The 23,962-nt window shown below is 53.7% G+C and overlaps 1 protein-coding gene across 50 annotated transcripts in view; it reads right to left on the bottom strand.

Annotated features, from left to right (window-relative positions):
• Nucleotides 1-23,962, bottom strand: part of PCBP3 (poly(rC) binding protein 3) — a 309,972-nt gene that overhangs the window by 65,764 nt on the left and 220,246 nt on the right. For 15 of the 50 annotated variants that reach the window (XR_010154492.1, XM_054675233.2, XM_054675250.2 and 12 more), the window contains 2 exons: nucleotides 20,476-20,605; nucleotides 15,531-15,625 (listed from right to left, as the gene is read on the bottom strand). The exons of 34 other annotated variants lie outside the window; for them this stretch is intronic. Coding sequence is in view for 14 of the 16 variants with exons in the window: in XM_054675233.2 (XP_054531208.1) it covers nucleotides 15,531-15,625; nucleotides 20,476-20,605 (225 nt within the window). In the remaining 2 variants the exon portion in view is untranslated. The remainder of the gene's footprint in view (nucleotides 1-15,530; nucleotides 15,626-20,475; nucleotides 20,606-23,962) is intronic. One more of the 50 variants, XM_063803584.1, reaches the window with a different exon arrangement.

Raw genomic sequence — 23,962 nt, 5'->3', positions numbered from 1 at the left:
TCGGCATGGATCATTTGTACTGAGCTGTCCTCGTGTTTGCTGACGCTGTGCCCTGTCACTTCCATTGTTATTGAGTCTACATCATGAATTTTTCATTCTGGTTATTAGATTTTTTAGTTCTAAAATTTCCATTTTATTCTTTAAATCTCCTATTTCCTTGGCCAGGCGCAGTGGCTAACGCTTGTAAACCCGGTACTTTGGGAGGCTGAGGTAGGCAGATCGCTTGAGTGTAGGAGTTTAGGACCAGCCCGGGCAACACAGAGAGACCTCATCTCTACGAAAAATTTTAAAAATTAGCCAGGTGTGGTGGCTGCACCTGTGGTTGCAGCTGCTGGGAGGCTGAGATGGGAGGATCGCTTGAGCCTGGGAGATGGAGGCTGCAGTGAGCTGAGATTGCACCACTGCACTCCAGCCTGGGTGACAGAGTGAGACCCTGTCTCACTCAAACAAACAAACAAACAAAACCTTCGCTTTCCCTGCGTAGAGTTCCTATTTTTCCATTCACTTTGAGAGGGCTCACCTTTCCTCCTGGAGCACGGTGGCACAGCTGCTCTGAAGATCTTGTGGATCCTCCACCAGGAAGGATCCCAGGTTGGTGTGTGTTGCTCATCTCCCAGCTGGAGAGGCTGAGGGTTCCTATTTCTTCCTATGCTGAGTACGGACGTCGAGTTGTCCTCTGGTCTGTTTGAATATTGTCGTAACACTCCAGTTATCACTTAAATCTTATGCAGAACCACGACATTTTAATTTTGTCGGGCAGTGGTTCTAGTTAGTTCCAAAGCCTCTGTGGGCTGTGGCTCCAATGTCTGTTCTGTTCTGAGAGCTTCTGCTCTGTGCCACGTGTGTGCCACCCAGTGCCCGGCTGGGACCTGGGGGCCATCAACCCTGCAGTCCCCTTGTCAAAGCCTTTGCTGTACTGTCTGTGGTCAGACCCACAGGTAGAGAGGGCAGGCAGTGCCCAGGAATGCACGCACAACTTCATGAAATCCCCTTCTCAAACTCGCCCCTCTCTGTGATCTCCAGGGCTTTCTGGCCAGGGCCTGGCTTTTGCCACAGTGCCAGAAACTTACTGCACTTGCATCCTGTCTAGGGCCAAGAGGCAGAAGGGCAGAGACACGAAACAGCCCCGGGAGGACCCCCCCCCCCCACCCCGGAGGGCAGGGATGGGAAATGGCCCTGGGAGGGCCCCTTCATTCTCTGGGACCACAGGTCCTCTGGTGGGAGAGGAAAGTTCTGCCCCTGTGGGTTGCCAGCCTGTCAGGCTGCTGTGCCCTCAAAGCCATTGCTGCCACAGGATCGCCTGGGGGTGAGGATGGGAGAGACTGGAAGCTGGAGCAAATGCCAACCAGCAGGAGCTCCCTCTCCATCCTCAGACAGAAATGCGGAGCTTCTCTGTGGCTGCACTTCTGGGTATGTGGCTGCCTGGAGTCCAGGCCACGTGGCAAGGGCAGTGAGGACACAGGAAGCTCCCTGCTGGGCTGGACTCCTTTCCAGCCTGCTCCCACTGCCGCCTCCCGGTCCCAAGGGAGCTGCTCCAGCACTCTGTGCAGAAGTCCCAGCTGTGCTCAGTGGGAGGGGCAGGGGGGTGTACCCCCACTCCATTTGACCAGAATCAAAGCCTCATTTAATTTTTTTTTTTTTAAGATGGAGTTTCACTCCTGTTGCCCAGGTTGGAGTACAGCAGCTCACTGCAACCTCCACCTCCCGGGTTCAAGCAATTCTTCCGCCTCAGCCTCCTGAGTGGCTGGGATTACAGGCGTGCCACCATCACACCTGGCTAATTTTTTGTATTTTTAATAGAGATGGGGTTTCATCATGTTGACCAGGCTGGTCTCAAACTCCTGACCTCAGGTGATTTGGCTGCTTCGGCCTCCCAAAGTGTTGGGATTACAGGCGTGAGCCATTGCACCTGGCCATTTCATCTTTATATTGATTAAATTGGCAAAATCTGTTTAAAACTGGTACCACTATAAATTCTGATAAATTTGCCAGTTACTCTTTTTTTAAAAAAATATTCAAATCAACAGAATGCTAGTAAAATGAATACTGCCCTAGTAAGAAGTGATGTGTAATGAAACAGCAGCCACACAGGGCCACAGCCCCATGTTTTTCCATATATAAATCCAGGCTGTCCTAACACAGTAGGGTGAGCTCTTCCTCCGTTTTACACGAGGTGACACAGTGCGATGACCCTGAACTGTGACCAGCTGGCTCCAGGCCTAGGTTCCCGACCACCAGAGAGGTAATCCATCATCTATTTTCATGCCAAAAATAACAGTGAATGACATCCCGTCAGACGCGAAGGGAAGAGACCCACGTTTGAAAGTGTCACGTGAGGCCCAAGTTGTAAGGCTTGTTTTCTGGGGGATGGATGAATAGGTTTGGATATTAACATAGAGATGCCTTGGAGTGTAGAAGGGCGGTCACACAGCTGTGAGTGCGGCTGGCAGCAGGCGCCCTGAGCTCTCTCCTGTGTGCCACTGCTTGCCCCGAGAAGGCGGGAGAAGCCTTGCCAGCAAAGCGCCATCTGGGGTCCTCGCAGCCGCAGCGAGCGCTGTCGCAGCCAGCGGCTCTGGCCATACCCCCGTTAGCTGTGCTCTGTCCAGGGCTGCACTCACGGCCTCAGCTGTCTGGGGGATGTGACTGTGGGAGGGAACACAGTGCGGGGTGGGTGGCAGCAGCCCCTACTTGATTTATCCTGTTTAACAGCTCAGTGCCTGCATCAGGCTGCACGAGGCCAGGACGGCGGAAATGACAGGGCAGATTAGCTGCCACATTCTTCTTGAGAGCCTCACATGCACATCATGTCCCTGAGGCCACCCAGGGCAGGGGAGGCTTCTGGAATTTCATGCTCCTGCCTGTCACAGGCGGCATTCGGAGGCCGTCCAGGGCTTACACAGCCTGGCCTCGGCGAGCGTTCTGAACAGCCTGCTCCCCTGCTACTCAGCGTCAAGGCAGACAAAGGTGCCGGTGGGGAACAGTGACCGCTCACCTTCCCCTGCTCTAGCGGCCCAGCCACACTGGTCTCATGTCTGGAAGATGCTGAATTTTCCTGACCATAGCCAGGCTCCCTCACGATGCCAGTGTTCCTTGGTCCCACCTTTGGGAACCACGTAAGAGTGTGCCTCCTACAAATGTTCCAATTCTTTCAAATGCTCATTTCGGGATTCGTAATATCTCTGATGAGAGACAGGGTAGGCCACCCTGAGAGCTGAGTCAAGTCTGGGCTCTGACACCGTCCTGGCTGTGATGGATGCACGTGGACTCGCCTGCCTAAGGGCAGGTTCTGGCCCCTGACCGCTCCATCGGTGCCCTGGTGCTGCACACAACATCTCAGGCTCCACGGGCCCTCTAGTCTTAGTGGGAAGCTGAACGCAGCAGGGACATCCTATTAGCCCATGAAAAAGGGTCCAGCGGTAACATTCCTCACCCCACACCTTTCCTCAGTTCCCACACGGCACCGGGGATGCGGGGCCGTGGGCACAGCCATTGTCTGCAAGTGGCTCACAGTCTGGTGGAGAAATTGGCTGTGGGCTGGAGCAGTGGGGGATCCAGACAGCCGAAAATCAACATCGGATCCCACCTCGCCCTCAAATGTGTGTCCTATATAGGTGAAAGATCCAGAAGTGAACAGTAGAAGTTTAACCCTCTTGGAAGGATGCAAAGGTCAACCTCCCTGTAGCCTCAGGGTCAGTGGGCATGAGGAGGAGAGGCTGCGAATGAGCGGTACTTCCCAGCTCACTGGGAGGGCATCAGAGACAGTATCTGTCCTGCTCTCGCCCTGGACAGGGAGGGACGTCACCCTGGCCATTGCTGGTAGATGTCCCAAGACCCCTGGGGGAAGCCGGTGTGGGCAGGCTGAGCCAGGGGGAAGCAGAGGCACTGCAGCCTGCCAGAGTGGCCCCAACTGACTCTGCACTTTCCCAGGAGCCCAGTAGCAGACCTGAGTTTTTAATCGAATTTGAGTTTTCTGACGTTGTGTAACTTGACCCAATGCATCCCCATGGTGCAGGGGGTGAAAAGCAGCAGCAAGGCAAGTACTGGGCCTGCTGACCCCACAGTTTACTGGAAAAGATAATCCCAGGATGTGGCAACCTGGAACAGCTGCCAGCACACGTGCAGCGGAGAGTCAGCCGCAGCACGCAGCACGGAGGGTCCCCCAGCCCCAGTGAGTCAGCCGGAGCGCGCAGCACGGAGGGGCCCCCAGGCCCGGTGAGTCAGCCGGAGCGCGCAGCACGGAGGGGCCCCCAGCCTGTCTGGCTGCCGCTGGACGCCCTGAGCCAGGTAGGAGCCTGGAAGGAAGGTGCCGCGTCAGGGGCAACTGTGCTGCTCGGGCTCAGTGACTGGCTTTGTGAGGAGGCTCTTTTGGGAGCTGGGCAGAGCTCCCTACTTGGACAGGGGGCTGGCCCAGGCACTCCTGCAGCACTCCTGCCTCCAGCCACTCTCGGTTTGGGACCTGCACGCTCTCTCGTGAGTCTAGGGCCACTCCAGAGCTGGTGACACAGCCAGAGGCCAGCAGCAAGGAGCAGCAGCACAGGGGACACGGGCAGCGAAAACCACAGGGACCGACACAGTGACGGGAAGGGATGCCTTCACAGGGTGAGGGCGCTCCACATCCCCACACCAGCCAGCAACGGAAAATCAAATCTTAAAAGAAGACAGCATTGGAGACCAGCCTGGCCAACATGGCAAAACCCTCTCTACTAAAAATACAAAAAATTAGCCGGGCGTGGTGGCAAATGCCTGTAATCCCAGCTACTCCGGGAAGCTGAAGCAGGAGAATCGTTTGAACCTGGGAGCCCGAGGTTGCAGTGAGCCGAGATCGTGCCACTGCATGCACTCCAGCCCGGGACGACAGAGCAAGACTCTGTCTCAAAAAAAAAAAAAAAAAAAAAGAAAAAAGAAGAAGATACCATGTATAAGCCCATCAGAAAGAAGGCAAAGAGTTGGGATAGACCCAACAAAAGATGTGTGAAACCTCTATGTAGAAATTATAAAGCATCATAAAGAGCAATTAAAGAAGATCCGAGAATTAGAAAACATATTTTTCATTGACTCAAACTCTCCATAATTTAAAATGTTAATTCTCCCAATTTTGATCTACAGATTAATACCATAGACAAGCTGATTTTAAAATGTACAGGAAAAATTAATCAGTTCAAGAATATCCTGAGGAAAAAGGTCAAAGTGAGCCGATTTATTTTACTAGAGATCTAGACATGAAGCTGCAGCAATTTAGCTCATGTGACAGTGGCATAAGAATAGACAAGCGGGCCAAGTGCAGTGGCTCACGCCTGTGATCCCAGCACTTAGGGAGGCTGAGGCGGGTGGATCACTTGAGCCCAGGCTGGGCAATATCGGGAGACCTTGTTTCTACAAAATATTTGAAGATTAGCCAGGCATGACGGCGCACGCTTGTAGTCCCAGCTGCCTGGGAGGTGGAGGATATAGTGAGCTGAGGTTGCACCACTGCTTTGCAGCCTAGGTGACAGAGCGAGACCCTGTCTCAAAAAACAAACAAACAAGAAAACCCAACAACAACAACAACAAAAACCAGACATGTAGACCATGGAATAATTCAACAGAAGGTCATGAAAAACAGGTGCGCACAGACATGGGCAGAGCGGAAGGCCTTTCAGTACCCAGCGCGTGGTCCCCTGCACGGGCAGGTGAATAAAATGAAACCTGAACCCCCTCATCAATCCACCCTCACGTGGACTTGGGCGCTGTGCGTCTCAAGGGGAAGTGTAAACGACACAGCGTCTGAAAGACAGCACAGGACGCCATTTACACAGAGCTGGGAGGCGGGGGAGAAGGGCAGAGTTTTCAGACACCAGAAAGCTCTGTTAAGAAAAAGGCTGAAATGATAAACCACGTTAGAATTAAGATTTTGTTTGGGTCAACCGACACTGTGAGGGGACAGAAATACAGGCCACAAGTGAGACAAGGTCCCTGCAGTTGTTTAATGACAAGGGGTTCCTATGCAGAGAATATTTCTGGGTTGCTCACAGAGGAGTGGGCAGTGGTCTTGAAAAGGCACATCCCAGAGGGACACCCTCATGGCCAATCCGTGATCCAAAGGGCAGTGGAGCGAGCGCATCAGCCAGGAGGTAGAGGCAGGAGAAAGTCGCAGCACACACCCCACAGCCCCCAGAGGTGAAGACACAGCCCAGCAAAAATTGCTCCAGGAAGCGTGGGAGAGCACACGACACCAGGTGACCCGCCCCGCTCGCCCGTATCACCGAGGAAAGCCACTCGGTGCCACCCAGGAAGGTTGATGGTGGGTGCATGCTGTGACCCAGCAATTCCAGCTTCTACCTAGACAGAAATTCCAACTCATGTTCCAAATCAAATATGAACAAATGCAATCAGCAGTATATATGAAGACTAATCAGACAATATCTTAATGGGATTCATTTTAGGAATGGATGGGCATCGTTATATCACAAATTCTGTCAACATAATTGATAAATTAAAGGAGAACCCCAATAACCATACAAATAATAATAAACAACACACTGATACAATGTTTACCACGCGCCAGGCACAGACAGCCCTTGCCACAGCCCTCCAAGCACCGAAGCCACAGGCTGGCTGGACCATGCCGACAGCCACACAGTGGCAGGGGCACTGGGACCGCAGCCCCAACGCGGGCTCCAGGGCCTGGACACTGAGCAGGCTGCTCCACTGTAGAAGCTCGGAGGGCACTTAGTACTGTCCACAGCCATCACCATCAAATAGAATTGAATCCAATCCCGCAGGAATGGAAGAAAACAGCTCAGGGAAGGTAAAGACAATTTACCAAAACACAAAAGCACAGCGCTGGTTCCAAATCTGTGTCCTTGTTCCCACTTTTCACAGAAGTGGGTGGGTACAGCACGGAGCTCTCCTTCCAGCTTTCATTACAGCAAATGGTCACGGGAGGTAACTGAGGAAACTAGGAAAAATGCGGGACCAGGGACGCCTTTTAGACACACGATAAAACGGGGCGTTGCACCGCTAGAATGAAAAGCAGACGAGCCTCCGATGACTTGAGAACCACCTAAGATGTTTAAGGAAAAATAAAGCCCACCTGGCTATGGAGAAAAAGGCTGGGTCTACACGGGTCTGCATGGATGTGGCACTGAAGAGGGACCCTCACCCCAGGAGAGCCCTCATCCTCGTCCACACCCCTCTCCAGCTCACTTAAGGCGTGCGGGATGCCCAGGCGGAGCATGTTGGAGCATCAGCACACAGCTGCCGCCAGCACGAGCGGACGCTCTCCCAACCCTCTGGGGTGTTTGCTCACTCATGCATGTGGGCCCCCAAATCGGAGCCCAGCCCCTCCCCTGGGGGGACGGAGGCCTCTGCTCCGGGAGAGTTCTCCAAAGCCTGGGACCTTCCACATCCCAGGGGAACTGTCACCGCAGCAGGAGACGCCACTGCACCCTTCCAGGAGCTGCTTAAGGAAAACTCCCAGAGACAGGCATGGAAGCCACCTTCCCTCCGTGGAACTGGGGCTCTGAGGAGAGAGGCAAGTCCGGGGATGCTTCTTCCCACAGAGTCAGAGGCCGCGGCACCAGAAAGATCGTGGCTGCCATGCTGGCGCCAAGGGCGGGGAGAGGGCAGTGGCCCTGGCCTCTTTTCAGCTGGTTCTGCATTCTTGTGGCCCGGTTAGGCTCAGGGACTGCAGCTTCCAGCAAGGATTGAAGATAAGGGGCCACTTGCTTCTCCTTCCACACCCCACGCCCCTGCCCAGGCTGCAAGAGTGAAGCAGAACCTGGCAGGGGAGGGGGAGGAAGCCCAGAGCCACCTCTGCAGTATCACCCCTGCCCCCGGGGTCCTGGAGAGGAGGTGTCTCCCATGAAGGTCTCTGGGTGCGGGTGGAGGGAGGACTCAGGCAAGCCCCACGTAGCCCCTTCCCCACCCCAGTCACAGGGCACCAGCTCTCCAGGGCACTGGGCTGCATGGCCTTCCTGGGGGTTACTGGGCTGCACGGCCTTCCCAAGGGGGTGCCCGTCTCTCCCAGGCACTGGACTGCACGGCCTTCCCTGGGGGGTGCCTGTCTCTCCCGGGCACTGGACTGCACAGCCTTCCCTGGGGGGTGCCTGTCTCTCCCAGGCACTGGGCTGCACGGCCTTCCCTGGGGGGTTCCCATCTCTCCTGGGCACTGGGCTGTACGGCCTTCCCTGGGGGGTTCCCATCTCTCCTGGGCACTGGGCTGCACTGCCTTCCTGTAGGGGGTTCCTGTCTCTCCCGGGCACTGGGCTGCATGGCCTTCCCCAGCGGGTGCTGGGCTCTCCCTGGCACTGGGCTATACAGCCTCCCCTGGGGGCCCCCATTTCCTGGCTGGTCTCACGAGGGGTGTGAAGACCTGGTGTGAAGGCCGGCCAGGTGCCACAGGGGTTCTGCGCATGAGAGGGCTGACTTCCCTGTCCTAAGAAGACTCACCATCCCCTCTGCCTTCAGAACAGGATGAGTATGGTGGGAACAGAAACAGGGTAACACTACTCACAAACTTGCTAGCTGGACACACGCAGCTGGGGAAAGAGGCCAGAGGCCAGAGGCACTGAGTGGCTTGGCCCACGGTCGCGTGGCAGGCGGTGGGCAGTGGCAGTAGGGTTTGGACCCTCTGGTCCTCCCCGTCAACCCTGCTGTGCACAGGAAGAGCCCGGGGTGCAGGGCCAGGCCTCATCACTTCAGACCCCAGGAGCTTCCAGCCAACCAGAGCTGCTCCCAACCGGGTCTGGCCGCACAAGGCTGCAGGCGGCGGTCATGAGTGTCTCCATGGAGGGCTGGGGAGGAGGGAAGCAGGAGACGCAGCTCCCGGCCTCCCTGCTGCCCTAGGAAGGGTGTGCATGGGGCTGGCAGGTCCCGTGGATGCATGAATTAATGTTTTTAGGAGACTCATTCGTCATCACAGGTAAAATGATAGACCACTCTATTATGACAGGAAAATAAGCTAAAATTAGATTAGCAAATCATTTCTTTCAGCATCTTAATATTTTAAGAATATGACAAATGGTATCTGCTAAAAATATCTCCTTAAAAAAGATATAAGCTAAAGCAACTAAAACCATTAAGAATCTTCCCAAAAGAAAAAAAATCACTAAGAAAAACCCAGAAGATAATAAATGTTGAGTAAAACTTTAAAGGGAATAAAATGAGTGATACAAGATAAATAAATGATAAAAGTAGTTAAAATAGATTTATGAAGATTAAGATAAAGCGATAACATTACAACTAAAAAATAAATGAACAAAAATAAATTCAATAAAAATAAAGATAGATAAGAAACATACACAAAAAATTAAAGTCTGAAGTGTGACTAACAGCTAAAAAAATCCGACTAAAAAGCTAAGCACAGTGTGAGTCAGTGGTTGGGCCTGGCACCACTGGTTTGAAGGCACTGGTGCTAAACCCCAGTGCGGCCACAGCACCTTGGTGGGCCCTGCCTGCGAGGGAATGCATACGCAGCTCTGTGATCAGGGCTGCAGGGATCCAAAGAGGTGCCAGGTGTGGTGGCATGCAACGTTGGTGGCGAGGGGACAGGCCCTGGGGTCACACTCCCCAGGCCCCACTGCCCTTCTGTCCACCGAGGTCTCCACACCCATCTCCTCCCAGTGGTGGAGCTGCCCTGGCCACTGAGGAGCTGCATTGACAGCGTCCTGCAGGCTGAGGGCTGCAGCCCACATGCATGTTGACAGCATGATGGCGGAGGGTGGGGACGGCGAGAGGAGCAGGAGCAGGAGCAGCGGTCACCCCAAGCCTCACCTGCACAGTCGAGCCCCAGGGAGCGGCCACCTGCCAGGGTCCTCTGCTGACCTCAGGTCACAGTAGGGGCCCAGGCGGAAGAGAAGGAAGGAAGAGAAGGAGGAGCTGAAGATGACCCCAGGGTGCCCGAGGGGTCTGGGTGGGGTCCAGGGTGGGGCAGCCTGATGGGGAGAAGCAAAGGCCACAACCTTCATACCTTCAAGCAGCCACGACTGCAGACGCTGCCCACTGCCCAGCCAGATGCTCCCGGATTAGACCGAATCCTCCCGCAGCAGCATCCCAGCGATGGGCGCAGCTTCAATCCGCTGACGGCCTGTTAATCCCACAACCTCCCATCAGCCTGCCTCATCTAATTCATGTTTAATGGGTTTGGTTTGTTTTTATTGTATTTTAGTGTCTGCATTGGAGAAAGTTACAGATACTTGGGTGAGAGACAAGCTCTGTATTTCTACTTGCCAGAACGCACACCTTTATTCATAAACACAACCCTAAATACCGCACAGGTAAAATCCATAAAATAAACCTCCAGCTGGGGCGTCTGAATTGTTGAATTTGTTCTTACTGAATTCCAATGGGAAGAAGTGAGTCTCGTGAGCTTTGCTGTGGCAGGATCTGAAAGAGAAGTGTCCACCGAGCTGCCCAAAGCCAACCCCACGTCCTGCGGAGCTCCTGTCAGTACCACAGGGGCAGGAAGCCCTGGCTTGGGTGAGGACGTCCGCCATGGCTCCCTTCCCTGTCTCGGCCACCCCGTCCTAACGCCTGCCTCCCGGGTTCTTCCCAGTGCAGTTTCTGGTGACGGGGGGACGTGCAACGGGGATGTGGACAATGTTTCTGGAAGTCTGGCCAGGAGGCGGGCCCAGGGACAGGCTCGCAGAAATGCCCGCCAGACCCGCCCAGGCTGAAGCAGGGAGCTGGGCAGGCATGGGGACCCCGAGACCCACGTGGATTCCTCAATGCGCGGGCCAGACGCCCTAAGGCTCAGTGGCGATTTAAACTGCAGAAAGTCAGACACACACATTTGTAGGTCACCCAGACCTGTGGCTTTTATTGACTGTAACAGCATCGGAATCCTATATATATATATATATATATATATATATATATATATATATAAATTTATATATATATATATATATATATATATGAAGAACAAATAAGTCAACACAAACACCAGCGAGGCTGTTCAGACTGAGATTCGGCGGCGCAGAGCAGGATGTGGGCCGCCTCCATGCAGCCGGGCAGGCAGGACCCTGGGGCTCTGAAAACCGCGCAGACAGAGGAAGCCACCCTGCAACCCTGGGCACCCACACCGGGAGGTGCCCCTGTCCCTGGGCTCTCTCCTCCGAGGCACCTGCTTTGTTCTGCGTAAACACCACATTCCAGGTGTTCTGTGACTTGATTTCAAAACCCAGGCATAACCGACAGGCAGTGAAGCGCAGGAGTCTGAAGTGACGGCTTGATGTCCACTCGGCACTTACCGTGTGGCCACTAATTCCGGACGGGCCCGCTGCGCCTCCGAGTGAGGTGCCAGACCCCCTGGCTGCCAGCCTCCTGTGGCCTCTTCAGCACCATCTGGCTTGCGCCTTTTTTTGTCCAGCTTTTTGACTCAAAGTAACATTTCTGAGACTCTTCCACGCTGTGTGTGCGACAGCGCTGGGTTCCAGCTATCGCTCTTCCTCTTACCACAGAGCAGAATTCCACGGCGTGAGCCTGGTCCCGGCTGGCCCCTTCTGCTGTGGATGGCACTGGCCACCTCCAGTGTGGGGCTGAGGAAGGAAGACGCTGCGTCCAGGAGGGCGAGTCTTCTGTGGCCGCAGCCGGACTTGCTGTCCTGTGTTCATGAGAGACAGCTATCCGTCTCCACGATGGGCGCAGCCCCCAGAGCTCCTGCAGCTACAGTGAGCCTGGAGATTTCCCTTCTCTCTCTCTGATAAACAATCACGTCGCAAACACCTGGACCATGTCTGTGCACAACACAAGGGTCGGGTGGCAGATTCCTGGAAGGAGAACTGGCTGGTGGAAGGATATTTGCATTTATAACCTTCACGGCCCGCACCCTCCGCGTGCGGTGAATGCCGGTAGCAGGTGCGCCAGGGACCCAGTAGCGGCACACCCTGCCCGCACGCCCGTGCCAGGTCCTGTATGCTGGTGACTACCATCGGGAAGTCTTTCGGGTCATCCGTATTCTGTTTCTAAGCAGCTGTACGTTCATTTCTAGGTGGTTGCTGCTTTCACGCTGATTCGTGGGGGCTCCATCGCTGTCCTGCGAGCGATGTTGCTGCTCCCACAGGCTGGCCCTGCCTCAGATCCGGCGCAGCGGCCGTTGCGTGCCCGCGTTTTGTTCCCCGCCTTCCCTTCCACGCCTGCTCTGCCTAGGATGCCCTCCCCAAAAAGACCACGTTAAACAGCCACACACGCTTCTATGGCTGCTGTGGCGTTGCGTTCGGTGTGTGGCAGAGTACTAAACCGTGTTTTTGAATAGATACCTCAATGACCGATGTCTTTCACTGAATAGTCTTCCCATGCCCATTAATTTAAATACCACTGTTTTTTAAGCAAAACAAAACAAAACCAGTCTCCAGTCCTGCCTCTGTTAATTACTCCTGCCGGATAATGTTCTGTTATGGGATTCCTGTTCCCTTCTTTCCTGTGTCCTTCTGACGACTGTCCCCGACCTCCGCCCTAGTACACGCATCTCCGTGACGGTGCACATGCAGACGGGGGTGGGGTGGGCAGGAGGACCACAGGGAAGGGAGGGGAGAGGAGGGGGTGCTAGAGCCTCTGGCAGGGGAGAGGGTGTGAGGGGCTGGCTTCTGAATAGGCTTCACGCTCGTGTGCATCTGGGGCCAACCTGAACACCTCAGCCTCTCTGGGATTGCTCCAGCCACCCCCGCCTCCCACCAGACCCCTCCCCAGGTCCTCTCCTCCCCTAAGGCCATCTGTGGCTGGTTCCTGCCCCAGAGACACAGACCCTTCATTTCTCCTGAGCCCCTGGAGGCCTCACAGCCTCTGCCACAACGTCCCTCCCACCCAGCCTCTGTCTTGGGTTCCTGTTAACCTTGACCATGAGCGAGCAGGACCACATTTTCTCCACAGCCCCTTCTCCTCTCACGTTCCATGAGCCTCTCTTTTGCTCAGCATCAGGGCAGATGGGGCAGGCCCTGTGTCATTTCCTTGCGATAAGAACCCTGGCCTGTGCACCTGGAATTCCTGTCACTGGGCCACAGGTCTGTCTGGTTCATATCTGACCTGATGGCTCACTGAACAGCACAGGCTGTGCTCCTGGCCCTGGGTGCAAGGTGTGGACACTCAGCTGGGCCCTACCTCAGTGCTTCTGACATAGTCTGGTGGGGAGGAAAGCTGAGAATTTACAGATCCAGAAGGTCCAGAAGGTTCTCAGGTGATGGCAAGGGGGGTCCAGGGGTCACACGTGGAGAGCCACTGACTTGTCCTATTTCATTGAAACACCACAGCCCATGCTTGGAGAAGGAAGCCCACTGCTATTCTGCTGGCTGGAGTGCGGCAGGACAGGCCAAGCCTGCTGGCTCTGCCCACAGATGGTCCAGTCCATGCGGGGGTCCTGGAGACCCTGTCATAGCATCCGGCCTGTGGCCCTGAGTCCCTTCAGTCACCTCAGCTGGGGTGAAAATGTTTCTTTGGGAGGCTCCGGCTGTGGGGGGTGCACACCCTGAGCCCGCCTGAGGCCTCTGCAGGACAGCCGCCTGCCCTGCCGAGGTCCTGGCCGTGCGGAAGCGGCACCAGTCCCCGCTTTCCGAGCAGAGCCCACAGCTCCGGGTGATAACACACACCCCACACATGGAGAAGGCTGTGTGGCGTCTGCAGGGCCTTGCGGAAGACCATCCTCAAACCCAGCTCCACCGAGCAGCCTTTTCAGTTCCCAAATGAGTCAGGACCCAGAGGAATGAGGCCAATGTGAGGGAAAACATCAGTCCCTGCCTGGTGCCAGAGGACACGCCGCTGCATGAGATACTCAGTGGCGGATGGGGCGGGAGGCACGGAGGTTCTTCTGAGAAGTACAAAGGGGACATCACCTTGTTGCTTCTGCATTGTTCCATTTCGTTATTTCTGCAGAAACAGCGATATCTTCCACTGATAGAAGCGAAGGAATATCCATCCAGTAGCACCGGCCGCGCAGGGCACGCTTTGTTCCTGGAGATAGCGGTACGCATTCTCCCCTAAAGGCGACTGGGGGTGGGCTACGATTTTGTAATTTTTTAAACATGAGCAGGCATGCTCATTACAGCGGCATCTCCCTGTCTTCTGACCACATACGATGACTAATTGCTCCCATTAAGCCAAGTTCTGGGACACACGTCAGGTGGAGCAGAAAAATGGAGATAATGTTAAAAACTGCATCAAAATAAGTGGGACTTTCCCCAAGCGTAAAAGAAGCATTTATAATCATAAATATGAAAAACATTAAATTCTTCTACCCCATCTTAATGAAATGAGAGAAAAATTCCCTTTCCTCAAGATTGGCAGTGGGTAAGAAACAGTCCTTTAGAAATATAACATGAAATTCATTTGAAGGCTGTAGTTGGTGGGAACTGGGTATTAGCCTAAATGCAGAATGTTTTCAAAAGGCATTACTTTCACGCAGAGAAAAGCTTCTTTTTGTTATCAAGGGTACAACTGCTATTCGATACAACTAAAATGTAGAAGAACTTAAAAATCTAAAGTGTTCATATTTATTTCTATGAACTTGGTCACAGACCCACTTGCCTGGAAAGCAAGTTAAAACACAAATTTAAAATATTTATCTCTGAAAGGAAAAACTGATAGGACACATTCAAATCAAACTCCGTTATGACTTTGGCTCTGGCAAGCTATTTCTGGGAACATTTTTCCCAGCAAATGCAAGCAGGAGCAGGAAATGTGACTAAACATGGCAGCGATGGTCGACACACCACACAGACACTGCAAACCCTCTCTATTGTACTCACAACTGCCAAAATACATTCACCAGAAGGATCCTGAGCTAAGGGAACACTTCAGTTCATTTACAATAGGTGAAAATATAAAATTTTGTTGTAACTTATGAACTGAAAAACTCAGCATCATTTTCTGAACATTTTGAAGTATTATGCATTCCCTGATGGCTTCATCACACAGGAATCCTGCTCACTGGCCTTCCTGAGGTTAAGAGAATCATGTTCTTCCCCATTTTAAGCACCAAGCTGCAAAAGTGCATGCTCTCCATCCATCGGTAGCACCCATGACCCCGCCTCACTCGGATGCTGGACTTCAGTGCCCCACGCTAGTGGCGGGGATGTAATCACCTGTTCAGAGGCCAGCGTTCACCCACAGAAGCAGTGATGGAAGGCACTCATCAGACAGAAAAGTCTGGCCCCACAAGGGTGACCAGTGTTTGCACAGGTGAGAATCACACTCCCATACCACATCCAGTATCTCTGATTGATAAACATCCGTAAAGCCACGTTTATGTTTCCATAAATAATAACACTCGACTAGTAAAGAACATTATTAACACTTGCTATGGGTCCTCAGAAGGAACCCTGTTAGTGGAACAGCAGGCCTGACGGGAGCCTCATCATCTGAGCGGGCTTAAACGTAACACAATTTCCGCTTTTTCATCGTAACGCATCGTGCACGGCTATGCGGTTCCTCTAGGCATTTCCCCGACAGTCAACCAAGCACAAACTCTGCCTGCCACGCTGCCTGGGACTCCCGTCGAAGCCAGTCTCAGCCAACCGTCCTGCCCGCGGACCGCTCACCCAGGGCCCTCAATCCCTTACCTTGGAACAAAGCAGCTCTGTGAGGCTGGGAACGATCAGGTTTGATGCGGGTATCGGACAGATGGCCACTCTCCCCGTTTAGACAAGATGAGATGCTAACGGAGAAAAAGGAGAGTGGTGCTTCGCTCTTCACCGAGGGAGGCTGCCCACCCCATTGGCCTCGGGCGGGAGCCGCGTGACATGGGCCAGGCACATGTGACCCACTTTTTGCCCAGCTCCCCTCATGCCCTTGGGGGGTGTACCCAGCACTCATGCGCTGTCATTTCAATACCCCCTTCCCCCAACAGGGGCGACTCAACAGCCCGGCGAGCCTGCAGGACACACGGCCGCAGCAGCTAAGCCCCTGGAATAGGAAGGGGTGGGTGGGGGCAGAAACCCCAGGACCCAGCATTAATCCCAACACAGCTCCTAAGACACGAGCTTTTGCTGCTGCTGCCGCCGGTCTGCCATGGGCGGCGTAGGCATAAAGCAGGTCCCTACCCGGACAGCGGGGCTGACCTGGGCTTGGCTGGTGATGCTCTTGCAGGTCCTCGTGAACTGCAGGATGAGGCTATTCCTCACCAGGAGGAGGTACCTGAAACAGCATAAACTGGAAATTCCGTCCTTTCCCTGTTTTCTTCTTTGTTGTGACTGAGATGTTCCAGGTCTGCCCCACAAGAAAGACCCATGCAAAGCTGAGTGGACGAGCTGCAGCCTCAAATGTGGTCCTGATGCCAGCTGTGCCCCAGGCAGGTGGGGTGGAAAGGCCTAGCCCAGGACCCCACAGCCCAGACACTCGGGGCCAAGAGAGGAGGTGCAGGATGCACACTGCTCCACCCATCAAACTAGGCACTTCTGCCACAGAGTAGGAGAAAGTCACCCTCTGTTCTGTTATGGGCTTCTTACCTTGATCCCACCATGTTACACAAGACTCAGGGGCGGTAATGGGAAAAGCACACACAACAGGCAGAAGTGAAATGTGAATGCAAAGAGAAGCCACTGGGCTGTGAAGAGGGCCCGGTTTCGTCGGGGACAGGCTGAGCTGGCTCCTGCTGGGGCCCACGCAATGTGCTTGCAGCTTTCTGATGCCAGACAAGGCACAGAGACAGTGTGTGGAGTCCTGCATGTCTTACTGACCAAGCAAAGTCAGCCAATTGCTTATTAAAGAAAGAAGCTAAAATAACGAGTATCGGAGGTTCATACAGAAAAAAATAGAATATGTGTACATGCAAAAGAAAAACCTGTCACTGATCATTACCCAGAAGGGCCACGCTTGATATGTGTTATCTTGAGATCTGCCTATTCAGACTTTGGTCTAGTAGGCCTGTGTTTTTATATCTTTTTAGCAAAAATAGTAACCAACCATGTTTGTTTTTCTTGCTATTATATATGAAATATTTTTCTATGTTACTATATTGAAGTCTGCATAAAAGGGAGCAGATTCCCCACGGTATTGCATTTTGTGCATTTTTATGCATTTATTCTGATGCATAAAAATCTGCAATGACTGACAATTCCAGGTATTTTGAATTGTTACAGTAACTAATAATGTAATGTTTGTTGCTATGATTTAAATGTACGTGTCCCCCCCGGCCCCAATTCCTATGTTGAAACTTAAGACCCAGTGTGATGGTATCAGGAGGTGATTAGGCCATGAGACTCCGCTCTCAGAAATGGACCAGTGCCTCATAAAAAGGCTCAAGAAAACTAGCAGGGTCCTTTTTACCCTTACATCCCATCCACCATGGGGACACAGCGTTCGTGGCCTCCAGGGGAAGCAGCGTTCAAGGTGCTGTCTCAGACAGGCCGACCCTTCCCAGGCGCGAAACCTGCTAGAGTCTTGATCCTGGATTGCCAGCCTCCGTAACGGTGAGTGATACATTGATTCTGTTTATAAATTGCCCAGTGTTGGGTATCTTGTTCTAGCAGCAGAAATGGACTAAAACCATGACCTTTGAGTGGATCCCGTTCTGTCTCTCTCTTATTTCTTTGTAGTCTGTACTTATAATTTTGGGGCCAAAGGAGGCACAAGTTGAAGTGGAGGGCGAGAAGCAGGCCCAGCTGGCGCCATCCAGTCCATTCCTCTCCACTGGGCAGGCTCTGCCCTCAGTGCTGTCTGCAAGCACTGAGCTTATGAACACGGAGGGGTCAGGGAAGAAGAGGAGGAGGATACGGTGGCCACACTAAGACAACTCTCGCTCTGCATCTGGCACTGCTGACTAATTTAATCTTGAGCAGCTCTCGGTGTGGGGTTCCTGTTACGGATGGGGAGAACAATGGCAGAATCACTCAAGGCGTGCTCTGGCCCTAAAGCTTGGGTGGTGGGGCTGGCACCCAGGCTGGCAAGGGCCCAGGCTGTTGCCCCAGGTGGCTGGGGGAGGACTGGACACGGAGCGTTGAGGCTGGCGTGGGTAGGCCTGTGGTGTTCACAAACAGCCTGCTGGAAGGCAAAGCAGAACAGGCAGGCAGGGCCTGGTTGCCAGTGGGGTGGAAGGTGGGTGGCTACCAGCAGATGTGAGGCCCAGGTGGGTGCTGTGGGTAAGCGGCCTTCTCACCTGCTGTGTGCGGTGGGGAGAAGGAAGCTGACCAGGCAGCAGCTGAGAGGGGGTGCTGGCAGAGGTGAGAAGGCATGGAGGCGGCTGCACACCAAGCCACAGCGCTTGTGAAGGGAGGAGCTGAGGGTGTGACTGGGAAGGAGCAGCCCAGAGGCAGGAGGGGAACTGGGGCAGGGGCCTCCACAGGGCCCAGGATGGGCAGGAGGAGCCGCTGGCTCAGTGCCACCAAGAGCCCAGTGAGGGCGAGGGGAGGTACAGAGCGGCCCTGCTCGGATGGGTCACTGCCAGCAGCCTCGGAGTGGAGGCCGAACACAGTCATCTGCACCCAAGGCGAGCACTGCACCTCCACGGGGGTCGCTGCCAAGGGCTGCTCCTCGCCACACTGTTTCCTCTACCAATCCTGCTCCCACGGCCACGCTCAGGGGAGGGGTCGCTGCCGGCCGGAGGGGCACAGCTGCATCACGTGTGTGTAACTGCCTGTGTAAGGAAGGGCTGTCCATCTCCCCCGCAGTCTGCATTGTGCCTGTTTTACTCTGCGCCGTCACGCAGCCTCGCACGATCTTTGCTGTTGGCCATGAGAGGCTCTTTCAGGTGGGCTTCGGTGTCCCTCCAGGGCGATGGGTTTTCTGCCTTGGGGCTGTCATGTGCTCAGGCTCATTTGTGCTTCCCCACCCAGAATCTGCCATTTCTCCATGGAACCCTTCTGTTTTCCAACCATTTCGGTAGAAAGAGGATAAAAGGCCATGTAAGTTGCAGCCCCAACTGCGTGTTCAACACAGACAGCAACATGGTATAAAATGTCAACCAAGTCAGCTGCACAGTCCTAACTGCTGTTAGCCATATCACTCCTGCCAACACGCAACTTTCGACGAATAAAATTAGAGACCTAATGGTGCTGCTGTGAAAATTTCACATTTACTACATGTATGTGAATACAGCTGCTTCATTCCTTTTCTCTAAAACCGCCAGGACACAGAAGGGCACTGATGTACCCTGGGACTTGGAAGCCACAGGAAGGAGAAGCAGCCCAGAGGCCACAGCCCGGCTGTCGGCTGGAGAGGGCACCTGGGCCTGGCTCTGGTCTTTCTGAAGCTGCGTGCTGGAGCCTTCAGTTACCCACCGAAGTCCAGGAGGTCAGACCCCATCCACGATGGCAAGAACCTTCCAATCCAGGTGCCGAGGACACCCCATGCTTGACTCCTGGGTGCATTTGTCAGAGGGTGGGGGCACCGGCCATCCCTGGGCTGGCTGGTCCCTGAGGCCCCTCCTGGTGCACAGCTGCTGTGGTTTCACAGTGGAGCGGCCCTCTGTGTTCCCCAGGAGCAGCCTCCCTTCTCCATTTAAAGGAAGTTAAAGGTGTTGAAGGAAGAGGCCGCCTGCCCTGCTTCCTCAGCTGACGTGTCTCTCTGTGACCCGGGTGTGGAGACCAGGCCTGGGAGGTGAAGTGCCCTCACCTGGGGTCCAGCTGTGCTGCTCACGGTGCACGATCCCCGAAGGCGCACTCAGTGCTGGAACAGGCCCTGGAGAGGGAGGTGCCCAGCCGAGTGTGGAGCCCGCTCCAGGGCCAGGCGCCCACCCATCACACTGACGGCTGCCCCTAGTGGTTTCTCCAAGAGGGGAGATGTCGCGTGTTAGGACTGGCCTTCCCTGAGCAGAGGCAGGGAGCCAGGGTGAGGCTGGCAGCCAGTGGAAGGCCAGCTGTCCAGGGTCCCAAGGGCCACCTTGGAGTTTCCTGGGCAACCTGGGAGTTTTCCTCCCCAGGGGCTCTGAAGCAGTAAATGGGGAGAGTGTGAAATGGATTCATCCCTGCTTCTGATGCATAGCCATGCAGGGGAACCCCCATATGATGCAATTCTCTCTCAGAGAACCCTCTCTGGCCTTGTACCCTGACCCGCTGGCCACCTCTGCAGCACAGCCCCTCCCGGACCAGCTGACCCGCTGGCCACCTCTGCAGCACGGCCCCTCCTGGCTCAGCTGCTCCTGGTCGCGGACCTGCTGATACCACAGCACAGTGCCGGGCGTTCACAGAGCTCACATCCCAAGGACGGTGACACCAGCAAAGGAGTGGACAAGCAGCAGGAGTTGGTGGCAGCAGACAAGGCTGGAAAGGCTGGATTGGGGTTTTATATGGCGTCTGTATTCATCTGTTCTCACGCTGGTAATACAGACATACCCGAGACTGTGTAATTTATAAAGGAAAGAGGTTTCATGGACTCATAGTTCCACATGGCTGGGGAGGCCTCACAATCATGGTGGAAGATGCAGGAAGAGCAAAGTGACGTCTTACATGGTGGCCGGCAAGAGAGGGCACGTGCAGAGGAACTATGCTTTAGAAAACCATCAGATCTCATGAGACTTACTCACTATCACGAGAACAGCACGGGAAAGACCCGCCCCCATGATTCACTTACCTCCCACTGAGTCCCTCCCATGACCTGTAGGAATTGTGGGAGCTACAATTCAAGATGAGATTTGGGTGGGGACACAGCCAGACCATATCAGCATCCATCAGGAAGACCTCACTGAAGGGGGACCTGGGAACTGTGGAAGGAAAATAAAATCTCAGGACCCCAAACCCACTATGACGAGGAGTTCAGTTTGGGAACAGAGTCATGCAAAGGTGGCCTTCCTTTTGGTCCTAAGCAGACAGCTGCAGATAGAAGGCTGCGAGGCTCCCCAGGGGCCTCCCTCACCAGCTGCCCACACGGAAATGCCCTCTGGGCCCCAGTCTGTACCCTGAGGCAGTGTCCTGCTGACTCTCACCCTGACAGTGTCAATAAACAGCTTATCTTCACAGGTACAGGACTAAGACAAGACCAGAAGCCGTCCCTCCTCCGCCCAGCCCGAGACACGTGCATGTCTTCCTCTGCTCCAGGTTTACTTCACCTTATGGGAAATGCAGATTCTTGGAGAGACCGTGCGTACATGACAGGTCCTCTACCGCCTCCCGCCAGCTCTTTCCCCTTCAAATACGGAAGTCCTAAAAGTCTCTTCGGAAAAATCCCAGGCAACAGGTCCTACAGTAACTTCTGTCTCTCTTTCCCTGGCGAGTCCTCAACCTTGGCAAAATAAACCTCTGAGCGGATTAAGATCTGCCACAATCCCATTTTGGTTGACAGGTCAGAGACTGGAGGGAGGTGAGGGAGGTCCATGAAGCTCCCTGGGGCATGGCCCGCAAGGCAGGAGTGCAGGGTGGGTCTGAGGAGCATGGTCAGTGGAAGGGTGTGGGAATGGGGGAGGCCTGGCTTGGCTGTGGGGGGAGCCAACACCCCTGCCCTCTGCGAGCCTCTCCCATGACACCTCCGTCAACACTGGAGAGCAAGGCCCTGGGGGGCAGCCCTGTTTCCCCATCCCATCCAGGGCTCATGGGTCCAAGAGTGGCAGAGAAGCCAGCACCAGGGCTTGAGGCTTTCTGGTCACTGGTACATGCTGGCTCCTGTCAACAAGAAGAGCTAAACTCTACGAAATAATATTTGAAGAGATTTACTCTGAGCCAAATGTGAGTGACCATGGCTGAGGCACAGCCTCAGGAGAACCTAAGAACTTGTGCCCAGGGTGGCTGGGGTGCAGCCTGGTTTTATATGGTTTAGGGAGATATAGTGAGGTGTGCTCTGCTTTGAGGTCCAGAAAGGCAGGACAGCTCAAAGGTGGGGGGTTATAGGTGGTGTATTAGGCTGTTCTTGCATTGTCATAAAGGAATGCCTGAGGCTGGGTAATTTATAAAGAAAGGAGGTTCAGCTGGCTCAGGGTTCTACAGGCCATACAGGAGGCTCAGCACTGGCATCTGTTTGGCTTCTGGAGAGGGGCCTCCGTGAGGACTCAATTCTGATTTTTTTTCTTGCCTATATTCCTATCTAAGGGTTCTGGGGAGTCACGCTCTACAAACCATAAATTCCCATCAGATGGGTTTTATTTAACCCTATATTGTGACTTACTTTCCAACCTGGCATAACATTATGAGACAAAGAATACAAAATAATTTACCCCAAAACATGTTTCCCTGCCATGTCTTGAGACGCTCCTGCAAAGCCGTCCTTTGTGGGGAAAATGTGCATCTGGAAGGAATCTCTACTCACATAGCTTGATCTTTTTCTTCCAGGCCCCCCCAATCCTGAAGAGATTAACTGAGAGTCCAGCAGCTTTTAAAGGTCTGAATAGGAAACATTTGTCATCGACTGTCTCTAAGGACAGCCACTATGAGACTTCAGAAGAACCTTGGTCTCCACAATGCTTTATCTTAACCTGAGCATTTCCTTTCTATGATCCCAGGTCTTTAGACAAACTCAACCGTCAGCCAGAAAATGTTTAAATTTACCGATAGCCTGGAAGCCCTCACTTTGAGTTGTCCCACCTTTCTGGACCAAACCAATGTATTTGTTAAATGTATTTGATTGATGTCTCATGCCTCCCTAAAGTGAATAAAACCAGGCTGTACCCGACTGCCTTGGGTACATGTTCTCAGGACCTCCTGAGGGCTGCGTCACAGGCCATGGTCATGCAGATTTGGCTCAGAATAAATCTCTTCAAATATTTTACAGAGTTGGACTTTTTTCTTTGACATCAGGAAACTTGCAATCATGGCGGGAGGCAGAGGAGCAGGCACGTCACCTGGGCAGAGCGGGGGGGGGGTGCCACACACTTTTACACAACTAGGTCTCCTGTGAACTCAAGGACAAGAGCTCGGTCATCACCAGGGGATGGCCCAGGCCGTTCATGGGGAAGCCGCACCCATGACCCAAACACCTCCCACCAGACCCACCTCCAACACTCGGGATCACATTTCCATGTGAGATGTGGGTAGGGCAAATATCCAAGCTCTATCAGATGAATTAAAAGATGTTCTGATGGGTACTTGGTTGAGTAAGTTAAGTTACTATCTGAAGGCCTGGAATCAATAGAAAGGAGTGTCTGGGTTAAGAGAAGGGGCTGTGGAGACCAAGGTCCTTATTATGTGGATGAAATCTCATAGGTGTCCAACCCTTAGAGGCAATACATGGCAAATGTTTCCTATTCAGACCTTCACAAGGCACTAGACTCTCAGCCAGGCTCCTCAGGATTGGGAGGGTCTGGAAGGGGAAAGATCCAGTTATGTTAATACAGGTTCTTTACAGATGCAAACTTTCCCCCATAAAAGATGGCTTTGGAGGCCCATTTCAAAATATGGCAAATAAACATATTTTGGGGTAAAATATTTCTGTTTCCTACTTTATCTGTCATGTGATGTGAAGCTACAGTCAGATTGAAAAGCCACGTTATATTGGGTTAAATAAAACCCATCTCATGAGATGTTACGGTTTGTACGGTGTGACTCCCCAGGCTCCTTAGATAGGAATTTGGGCAAGAGAGGAAAAAGGTCAGAGTTTAGTCTTCTCTCCAAGCCGAGCAACTTCCCTGGCAGGAGGTTTTCTGTCTCCCTGGGTTCCACCCGCCTGTCACCTCTGCAGCGCGTTCTGTGCCTGTGTGGGGTCCGGCCCTCAGGCCATTGGGCACTTGGATCCCGGGCAGAAGGCAGACAGACACGTGGGCCTGACCCCACACAGTGCATGGCCTGCAGCACAGACCTAGGGTGGCGGGGTACGGAGGCAGCCCTGGGTCTCGTTTAAATCCCAGAGAGAGCATTTATATCCCAGATGTAGGAGGCAACCGGCCTGGTTGGGTTCAGGCTTCAACTCTAAGGGGCTCTGTATGTGGTTCCCACGTTGGTTGTTTCGGTCTTTGCAGGGCTCTCCAGGCCTTCCCACGCATGCCCCCCTCTATGCTGGTGGGGTCTGGGAACTGGGCAGCAGTCCACCCCATGGTGCGGTTCTCAAGGTCTGTGATGGGCTGTTTGAGGGCGGATGTGTGTATGTGAAGCTGGGGATGAGTGTGGGAGAATGCCCAGCCCTCTCCGTGGGCTTC

This window comes from Pan troglodytes, chromosome 22 (assembly GCF_028858775.2).
Source record: "Pan troglodytes isolate AG18354 chromosome 22, NHGRI_mPanTro3-v2.0_pri, whole genome shotgun sequence".
NCBI lineage: Eukaryota > Metazoa > Chordata > Mammalia > Primates > Hominidae > Pan > Pan troglodytes.
This window is presented reverse-complemented; position numbering and strand designations above follow the sequence as displayed.